Genomic DNA, 10,034 nt, shown 5'->3' with positions numbered 1-10,034 from the left:
GTGACAGCCCAGTGTGTGACAGCCCAGAGTGTGACAGCCCAGAGTGTGACAGCCCAGAGTGTGACAGCCCAGAGTGTGACAGCCCAGTGTGTGACAGCCCAGAGTGTGACAGCCCAGTGTGTGACAGCCCAGTGTGTGACAGCCCAGAGTGTGACAGCCCAGAGTGTGACAGCCCAGTGTGTGACAGCCCAGAGTGTGACAGCCCAGAGTGTGACAGCCCAGAGTGTGACAGCCCAGAGTGTGACAGCCCAGTGTGTGACAGCCCAGAGTGTGACAGCCCAGAGTGTGAAAGCCCAGTGTGTGACAGCCCAGAGTGTGACAGCCCAGAGTGTGACAGCCCAGTGTGTGACAGCCCAGTGTGTGACAGCCCAGAGTGTGACAGCCCAGAGTGTGACAGCCCAGAGTGTGACAGCCCAGTGTGTGACAGCCCAGAGTGTGACAGCCCAGTGTGTGACAGCCCAGTGTGTGACAGCCCAGAGTGTGACAGCCCAGAGTGTGACAGCCCAGTGTGTGACAGCCCAGAGTGTGACAGCCCAGAGTGTGACAGCCCAGAGTGTGACAGCCCAGAGTGTGACAGCCCAGTGTGTGACAGCCCAGAGTGTGACAGCCCAGAGTGTGACAGCCCAGTGTGTGACAGCCCAGTGTGTGACAGCCCAGAGTGTGACAGCCCAGAGTGTGACAGCCCAGAGTGTGACAGCCCAGAGTGTGACAGCCCAGAGTGTGACAGCCCAGAGTGTGACAGCCCAGTGTGTGACAGCCCAGTGTGTGACAGCCCAGTGTGTGACAGCCCAGTGTGACAGACAGGGCTGGGCCCTGACAACCCTGACGAGGAGGAAACGCACGCCTGCCCAATGTGGTCAGGCACCTGACAACCCTAGAGAGCCGCTCACCTCACACCTGCTCAGGCCTCGCACACACACGGACACAAACAGACCGAGCCCACGCTCGAGAAAGCACACGCACACTTTGTACTGCACTATTGTATTTGCTGTGAAATATATCATTGTTGCTTGCTCTTTCCACAGGTACACTCTTGCACTTTTGAGGTTCTTGCTGTTTAATTGTAATTTGTCTAACTACATGCTCCTATTGTTCTTCCCTTTGGGACTTATTTGGTTTCACAATGTATGCTTCATGTTTGGCTATGCACAATGTTTGGGGCTGTCTCGTCGTTATGATCAGTGACCTATGCACTTTTGTAAAACTCTCGGAAGTTGCTTTGAATAAAAGCGTCTGCTAAATGCGTAAGTGTAAATGTCCCGTTCTCCTCACCTCTCCTGGCTCCTCCATTTCTCCGTTCAGTTTCCCCATCCTTCTGCCTTTATTATTCCAAAATCAAAGAGAAACCAAGCATATTCCTGTGATCTGGTTGTGACGTTTTTGCAGATACCAGCATAAAGGATGTGGAATAATCAAACCAGCGATTAATGGCTTGTTATGCCACTCGTGTTATATGATTATTTCGATACACTGAGTTTCGATAAAAATACATTTAAAAAAAAGTACAAAATGGAAACTTTATACAAAATGTTCAGCTAAATAAACAAAACTGTAAAGGACAGCAAGAGGAAAACAGTTTGACTGAGTTAGTTAACATAGAGGTATTTCTGTCATGTTTGTACAAGCCATTCATTACATTATTCCCAACATTCAAAATATAAACATCAAAAATAGACTATTTTAGTAACAAAGAGTAGCTTACATTGTATAAGCATAGAGCTATCTCACCACAAATAAGTTTGCGATACGCCACATGCTTTACAACAAAAATTGGAAAATTAACACAACAAATATTCCAATCATCTGAAAAACACTGTAGTAGCCCAAGTTCTGATCCCCCAAATGGGCTGCTCCACCTTCATGCTCCACCTTCAACCTGGAGTCCCTTATATTCAACAGCAATGAAGACGAGTTCTGTGCAGTTTAACTACGTCCACTGTCATTTTCTGGGAGGTTTATATTTGCTGTCAGAGACCTATTGACTGGTTACATTTTCTAATGTCTGACCTGGACAGACGTTCTTTGATTGCTTTTCTAGCAGGTTTTTTGCTTGGCCGAAATACATTCTTCATATTGTTCCATACTGTAGAGTCAAACCCTAACCCTTGTTGATCTCATCTCAAATACAACAGAACTGGTGAAATACTCTCATGTATGAGGCTGATGCAACATTTATAGACAAATTAATTCAGTAAGTAAATCTACATGGTCGATAGGGTTACTTTCCGTTACTGTAGCATATGAATAGTGTTTGGATAGGACAGAGGAGAAAATACTTAAAATTGTAAATTAAGTAATTGACAAATCCACATTTAGGATATCTGACATATGAGTGTTCTTGATTTAACTTGCCTTACATGTGGAATTATATTGTCTTATAATCCCACAAGTGTTTCAGATGTGTATTAGACCCAGTCTTGCTCTCCATTAAATTTCCAATACTTTCTCTGTTTGTAACATCGATACAAGAACAGATAAATGTTCCGATTCAAACTTTGATGTCTTGAATATCTGACTCACTACCACTAGATGGCACCCTAACCTCTCTCTGAGCTCAGACAGTCCTCTCAGATGTGGATCAGTGTCGCTGGGGCATGAACAGGAGTGAACGCCACGGTGGACACAGGGAGTGATTAGTATACCCACACAGGCCTAGTCACCTCCGGTCTAAGAGGGACAGTGGGCTAAGGTGAGTGGGGGGGAAACAACCTTTTGTAATGGAAGGCACCCAATGTCTCTTAGGAGCGTGTCTCCCGTTACCTGTGCATCAGGGAGGACCTGTATTGAGAAACAAACGCAAAAGATGTGAATTGAGTTACAGTTCAATGACAGTAATGGTTGTGCCCGTGAGGCGAAGACAGGAGCGTGTGCCATGGTGATCACCTGAGGGATCTGCGACTGTCCTTCTCCATGTGGTTCTCTGGTCCTTCACACTCATAAGATGCCAGATGAAGCCCTGGAGAAACACAAGCAACATGTATTATTGAAACACACATCGTAGGAACTAACCGTTGTATAGAGATACACATTAAAACATCCAATCGCAAGAAGAACTGCATGTTTGGCACGTTCGTCGTCCGATGACTGAAAGACCTCATCCTAACCCAGACTAACACGAGCATTCATCTGACAATCCCTCTCCACTGATATGGCGTGGACCGTGATCCATGCCAGACCAATTGTCCCTGTGTGCTTAACATCCTCAGTGAAGGTGGGGGAGGTGACCCTGTGTGCTTACCATCCTCAGTGAAGATGGGGGAAGTGACCCTGTGTGCTTAACATCCTCAGTGAAGGTGGGGGAGGTGACCCTGTGTGCTTACCATCCTCAGTGAAGATGGGGGAAGTGACCCTGTGTGCTTACCATCCTCAGTGAAGATGGGGGAAGTGACCCTGTGTGCTTACCATCCTCAGTGAAGATGGGGGAAGTGACCCTGTATGCTTACCATCCTCAGTGAAGATGGGGGAAGTGACCCTGTGTGCTTACCATCCTCAGTGAAGATGGGGGAAGTGACCCTGTGTGCTTACCATCCTCAGTGAAGATGGGGGAGGTGACCCTGTGTGCTTACCATCCTCAGTGAAGATGGGGGAGGTGACCCTGTGTGCTTACCATCCTCAGTGAAGATGGGGGAAGTGACCCTGTGTGCTTACCATCCTCAGTGAAGATGGGGGAGGTGACCCTGTGTGCTTACCATCCTCAGTGAAGATGGGGGAGGTGACGAGGTACTGCAGGATCCTGCGGTCTCGTTCAAACGGACACACCACCTGACGCCACACCAGGAGCTCATTCACCTGCTTGGCCAGCTCCCACAGTTTCTGATAAACATAACACGTGTAAGCACATTCTCTCTCGCACACACAAACACGTTGGCGCTAATGCACATGAATTTAATATATTGCAGCTGACTATTAGCCTGACGTTGTCATACTCATAATTCTAGTCAGAATATGAGTGATAACTCTCCGTTGGGCTGTGACTATGGGGCGTGTTTCAACCAAACTCGCAAAACAAATGCCTCTTCGCTCAATTGGATAGACCTACGAACAATCACAGGAACGTCATGTTGTTTATATAAAACAAATTCAACCCAAGCGCTCTTTGGTGACGTTGTTTATTACGTTACTGTTGATCATCGGTCCATCATCGTATAAAGCCCGCCCTGACAATTTCATTGGTCAGAACAGCTCCTGTTCGGGTATAGTTTTTCCCCAAACGTGCCCCCCCAGACCCAACTTCCGACCAAATGTTTTTGTGGGCGGGGATAGGTTGGGCTGGCAGCCAGGCTAGTTGACTATTAGAAACACACCTCAAAATTGATGTGTCCGTTGGGTAGTCTGGTAGAACAGCCCTCATTGAGGAAGTAGATATCCTTGATAAGTAGACTGAAGAATGGGATTACAATCTGAAAAACAGTCATAGCCAACTGTTAAAGCCGAGATTTGAATAATTCCCTGAATACTAGCCACAAGTCATGTGGATCGTGGCCTGTGTGTATTAGGGTGTGAATTGATGTAGGTACTGTCCCCCTTTTGACAAGCGGCAGTAAACCCCTTGTCTCTTGTAGTTGAAGCCAGTGAGTGTGTCTGCTCACCTTCTCCTGGCTGCTGTGTGCCGTGACTGATCTCTGGGTAGCACCCCGGAGCGCTGTGCGATAGTTACTGAAGTTACTGGAGGGGTCCATTTGGTGCTTGAGAAGACCACACACACAGATGGTACTTTAGTATCTGCCTCCTAATGATATACTCAATGCTAGCAAACCATGACCCAACCTTTTCCCTATCCTTAGGCCTAAATGCAAGCTAACAGTATCCATAGCCCTAAATGTTAGCCAACCTTTGACATTCATTATTTGACCTTCCTTGGAAAGGCCCTTCGATGTTACTCAAACCCTCCATCCTCACCTCTAGAATTTCAAACTTGTCTGTGTTGACTTTGCTCCAAGTCTTCTTCAGGCGAGACACAGGACTCATGTTCATCGCAGCTGAGACATTAAGGGAGAGACAGGAGTAATAGAAGGATAAAGGCAGGGAAATGAAGGAGAATCAAGGTTTGGTTAGATGGGTTCGAGTTAGTGTCTAATAAATGTAGTGACGTAATTTGTCTGAGATTAAATATTTGATGTTTTGCGTGTGAACGTACTTATGATGGCCATGAGGGAGTTGAAGTTGCCGATGTTGAAGCACTCTCTGGCCACGTCGATGTAGAACTCAAGGGCTCTGGCTCGATGCTTCTTCTTCACTGGCTGGGGGAGAAAAAAAAGGAAGTAGAGAGCAAGTGAGAGAGAGATGAAATAAAGACGTTTGTGTGAGAGATTGAGCAGCTTGTTAAAGGAGTTGTAGGCTTTGTTCACCTATTAAGATATAGAGTGCATTCAAAAGAGACAGATAAGAGTTGAGCGATAGAGAGGATACTCACCATACATATTTCAGTAGCCACCAGGTAGCTGAGTCTGTTGAACCAAGCTACATAGGCTTCTAAGTTGGTTGTTTTCCTCTTCCGGAAGAAACTCTAAGAAAAAAAAGAAAAGAAAAAAAGTAGCCCTGTTACTTTCCAGTTTTTTTTAACTTTTATAACTTTCTGTTGGTTGGAAATCTGAAGTGGAATGTGTTGGTCATGTAAGATCATCCTCTTCTTCCACCTTGCTCCTCCACCCTGCTCTCCTTTCCACATGACTCCACATCTCTCAACCCCACTCTTCCTCTGCTCTCTCTCTCTCTCTCTCTCTCCACCCCTCATCTCCCCAGCCTTTCCACCGTGACTCACACACACAGTCGAGCTATTATATAAAACTCAAAAGATGCATTCTGATCTCCCTTAATTAGCTTGAGTCATGCTGCCCTTCAGACACCTACTGTAATGGTGTACTTTATGACAGGCTAAATGAACAAGCCCAGCAGAGCTGTGTAGGAGCTAGATGCACTGCCATACCTTGTGATTGTCCAGTGGGTCTTTCATGGCAAAGGTCTGGATAAACTCCTCAGGGCCAATGAAGCTCAGTCTGTCCTGCAGGGGGCAACAAACACCAGATGCCCAGGTCACATGGAATAACAGCTCAAACCAGAGCCCAGACTAGAGAGGAGTTCATTCATCATCCTGGATACTTTAGGGTTAGAGGAAAGGGGCAGCCTCCTTCTTACCAGTTCGATGTGTGTGAGCTGTTGGGCCACGATGAAGGGGTCGTCGCATATGCTCAGTATGTCGCTGTGCTGGGAAGTCTGCTGTTTGGTCTTCAGGGCCGCTGGTCTTTCAGAAGCGGCTGCGTTGAGCGCTGCTACAGCCTCTTCATACTGGCCGAGTGCCGACAGCCGCCGGATCAGTCGCTGGGTGACCTGCTGCATTGCCCGCCACGAGTACTGGGGACACATCAGCAGTACTCAAAGGGTTGGTAATATTCAGGTGCACTTTTCCCTTATATTTGCTGAAATATAAACGTCATATCCTGATAGCAAACAACAAATCAAAAGGGTGGACAGGAACACTGAATAAATCCTATCCCTGCCTTCAAAGTCACTAACAAAGAATACAAAAATCTTCTTTTGTTAATGTTTGGGTGTGCAGAGTGGTGGTTAGTGTTTGGTACCTGGTCTCCCCTGGCCAGGTGCTGGCCCATGTCTCTCAGACACAGCATCATCCTCTCATCCCTGAAGTCGTAGGGGAAGGTCTCCGTCCACTCAGTCAGCAGCTGCACCATCTTAGGAGCCACCTCACGGATCCTGATCTGCTAAAGAAAGTACAACCATGGAATCAATGTATACTCATATTCATTTATTATGCCACAAAAAGGTCAAATATGTGGATATTGGACTATTTAGCCACCCCCCAAAAAATACATATAAGGGCCATAATGACTGCAACCATGGCTGTAATAATTAGATAAGGTGGACTCCGGTGAGCAAGCATATGTGTGTGTGTGTGTGTGTGTGTGTGTGTCCACAGCACCTTATTCATGAGTGGGTCTCCAGACCTCTGCTGCTCCACGAACAGGTGACACACCCGGGTCATGAGCTCATATGGGTGAAGGAAAAGGCGGGAGCTTAGCAGGAAGGTGAACACGTATGACCTCTGGCAAACAACAACAATAAGTAACATTAACCTCAAACACAAACAACATCTTTGCACAGTTTGTCTGATGAACTAGCCCGTTTCAGGGACAGACTGCTGATTGGATTACAGGAGAGACGAGTTAGAAAGAGGGAAGGACATGTGATTGGATCACAGGAGAGACGAGTTAGAAAGAGGGAAGGACATGTGATTGGATCACAGGAGAGACGAGTTAGAAAGAGGGATCAGACAGGTGGACGGGAGAGAGGGACAGACGGACGATTGGACCATGGGACTCACATCAGGGTAGTAGTCAACAGTTGGGACCAAGTGCTGGATCAGGGCCTCCAGAGAGCCCGACACTAGGCTGTTGTCATGGTAGCACATCTCCCCATAGCTGGCCTCCAGGGGGGAGTAGGGGTGATGGTGCTTAATGCTGTGGTGGTGGTGAAGGTCCTGGAGGTTAGCACCTTGGAGTTCCTGGTTGTTGTTGCTGTGGTTGGTGTAGGGGTTGGAGTTGAACTTGCCAGCGTAAGGAGTTGTGGGCGGCATGGTGACCTGGTGGTCCTGGTGAGACAGGACCATGGATCACGTGCCAACTTTGGCAAATGTTCCAACTTATGCTAATGTGAAGACATACATCTACATGCAGTCTACCTTACATTAACCCTGTTCTGCTGTGATTCTTCTGGCCCATTTCTCTTCTTCGCCTACATCCTCATTCATTTTCTCCCCCCTCCCCCATCTCCCTCCTCCCAGCCTGGTCACCCCTCTCTCTCCCCTAACACTGTTAAAGGATTATGCCGATAATGTTTACTCCCCAGGCAGCAGCAAGAACAGAGGGACACCTGTTACTGTAAGGCCCACTGATCTCTAGTCTATTGCACTATTCGTTGTCCCTGTAGACCAAGTGTTATACCTCAAGGATATACGTCAACACAACCACGCTGCTATGTTTTGATCAGTCAGGTCAAGTGTAATGCCTGCTTGATAAATATTCCAAAACAAGTTATTTTTTAAATTGTGCATAATATCCCGTGCTAGCATGCAAACATTCTGTGCTGGTTACAACAACAGGAAACTGACTCAAGTCTGATCCTGACGCAATTGCCAATTTTTAAAAGTGAGCTTCAGCACTCTAACTGAAACATAAACACTGTCAGGTGCATTGCAAGACTGGATTGATGTATGTGGTTGTATGTAGGCTACACTTTTCTTAAGTTATATGAATCTGTCAGTCCTGGATGGACATCCGTCAGACAATGCCAATTAATTTGTATGTGACTGCAAAAACAACTGAGGTTGGTCAAGCTATGTCGGAGAGGAAATACAATCACATGCAACAGACTTTTGCAATGAATTAACTCGAATTTGAAGGTGCATTTCACTAAGTAATGTAGGGCTACAACTTACCACGACTAGGAAAAAGATCCAAAAATAAGTCAAATATGTCGGAGGCGTTTCAAAAACTAAAATGAATCCTTCATAAAATGTTAATCCACATTAAAAGTGTCAAATAACACAAAACACATTTCTGTGTTCTTGCCGGAGAGCTGAAAACACGATGTAGCCTACCGTAGCCTACTGTTTTCTGACGAGTTATCAAAACAGCTCATTCAATGACAACGAGCGACAATGACCAGTCGTATTCAAATAACTTGGTGAAAACCGGGAAAGACAACCTATAATCTTCTTAGAGGCGTGCGCTTGGCATGGGTAAGTAGCCAATCACAGATCGCAAGGGGAAAATTGAATTGTTAGCGTGATATTATTGGTCACATTGGCTTCCATCAAGAATAGGAAGATCCACGAGAATAGACAACTAACCACAATCAAAAACTGGAAATAAGATACGGAAATAAGATAGAAGTGGACCGTGCAATTTAGAAAATGGCGTGAAGGCTGAATGTTGCCTGGCCTCGCACATTATCTGTTTCCTGTCTGTTTTATGTGAGGGTTCTGGTGTGCCATAAACCATGTGACTTGTCTATCCAACCAATTGTATAAGCCCCAGAATGTTCCCTTTAGATGTCTGCATGGTCTAAAGTTTGAATGGTGTAGATACACACCCAGCTCTGTTTTCATGAAAGCCTTCTTGTGTGTACACACGGTCTAGTAATGAGCTCCAGATCTCACTGAGCCTGAACCCCCTGCTGGCATGGGGGCAGCTCAAAGATTATCAGGACCAGGCCTGCACTTCCTCAAGACCAGCTCCACTTTTCCTCAAGACCAGCCCAACTCCCATCTCCGGACCTGTCAAACTTTCTCAGGACCAACCAAGCTCATCCTATAGACCAGTCATATTCCTTCAGACTGCCAAACTCTTCCTCAGGTACAATCTTCGCTACACAGTGGTCATCATGTTACATAACGATCTGTTGTATAAAGCAGCATGCTGGATGTGTCGTCTGTGGGTGGTAGTCATTTACAGCTGCTGCTCCTCAAATGGTCTTACTCACTGTTCATGCACCAACTGACAACTCTTACAAGTTGATTCCTCATTCACTCCCACACACTAATGCTACCTGAACAAACGCACATACATACTTTAACACACACGCGCTAAAACATACACACACACAGAGACAGTTAGCGGATGGCTTCCGGCTAGGCTTGTGCTTGGCAAGTCACCCTTGTTGAAGCCTTTTGATTGGCTGCCGCCCACACTCCCAGGGCACCAGGCCTAACTGACTCCTGTTATAAACAGCCTGATTAGACTCATACATACACACACACATGCAAATATTCATACAAAAACATGCACGCTCACATGCTCAAAGTATTAATCTTCAGACATACATATATGTGTATGAGGTTAATGTAATCTGTCAAAAGATTGTTGTGCGGGTGAATTTTATTTGGCTAAACATATTAGGCTATGTGCATTGAAAGAACATTTTCTGACCATGTAAGAACTATTGTAATGTTCTGGTGGGTTATTACATCTTACAGATAAATGCTGTGCAAATATGTGTGTGTGTTCATGAATGGGGGG

The 10,034-nt window shown here is 46.1% G+C and overlaps 1 protein-coding gene across 2 annotated transcripts; it reads right to left on the bottom strand.

Annotated features, from left to right (window-relative positions):
- Positions 1-1,498: 1,498 nt before the first annotated feature.
- Positions 1,499-7,689, bottom strand: rasgef1bb (RasGEF domain family, member 1Bb). 2 transcript variants are annotated; one of them, XM_084687802.1, is made up of 13 exons: positions 7,340-7,689; positions 6,938-7,060; positions 6,579-6,719; positions 6,136-6,351; positions 5,927-6,001; positions 5,414-5,506; positions 5,138-5,240; positions 4,900-4,979; positions 4,590-4,685; positions 4,305-4,400; positions 3,690-3,813; positions 2,884-2,956; positions 1,499-2,778 (listed from the first exon to the last, which is right to left on the bottom strand). In XM_084687802.1, the coding sequence occupies exons 1-13, from the start codon at positions 7,622-7,624 to the stop codon at positions 2,757-2,759; spliced, it is 1,527 nt and encodes a 508-aa protein (XP_084543928.1). In that variant the 5' UTR covers positions 7,625-7,689; the 3' UTR covers positions 1,499-2,756. The 2 variants fall into 2 exon arrangements, with proteins under 2 accessions (XP_084543928.1, XP_084543929.1); XM_084687803.1 differs by lacking the exon at positions 1,499-2,778 and having other exon boundaries at positions 2,880-2,956; positions 6,579-6,716.
- Between the last annotated feature and the right edge of the window lie 2,345 nt (positions 7,690-10,034).

This window comes from Hypomesus nipponensis, chromosome 22 (genome assembly GCF_054491055.1).
Source record: "Hypomesus nipponensis isolate SF chromosome 22, ASM5449105v1, whole genome shotgun sequence".
Classification (NCBI taxonomy): domain Eukaryota; kingdom Metazoa; phylum Chordata; class Actinopteri; order Osmeriformes; family Osmeridae; genus Hypomesus; species Hypomesus nipponensis.
The sequence above is the reverse complement of the archived record's forward strand: the minus strand, read 5'-3'. Positions and strand labels throughout refer to the sequence as shown.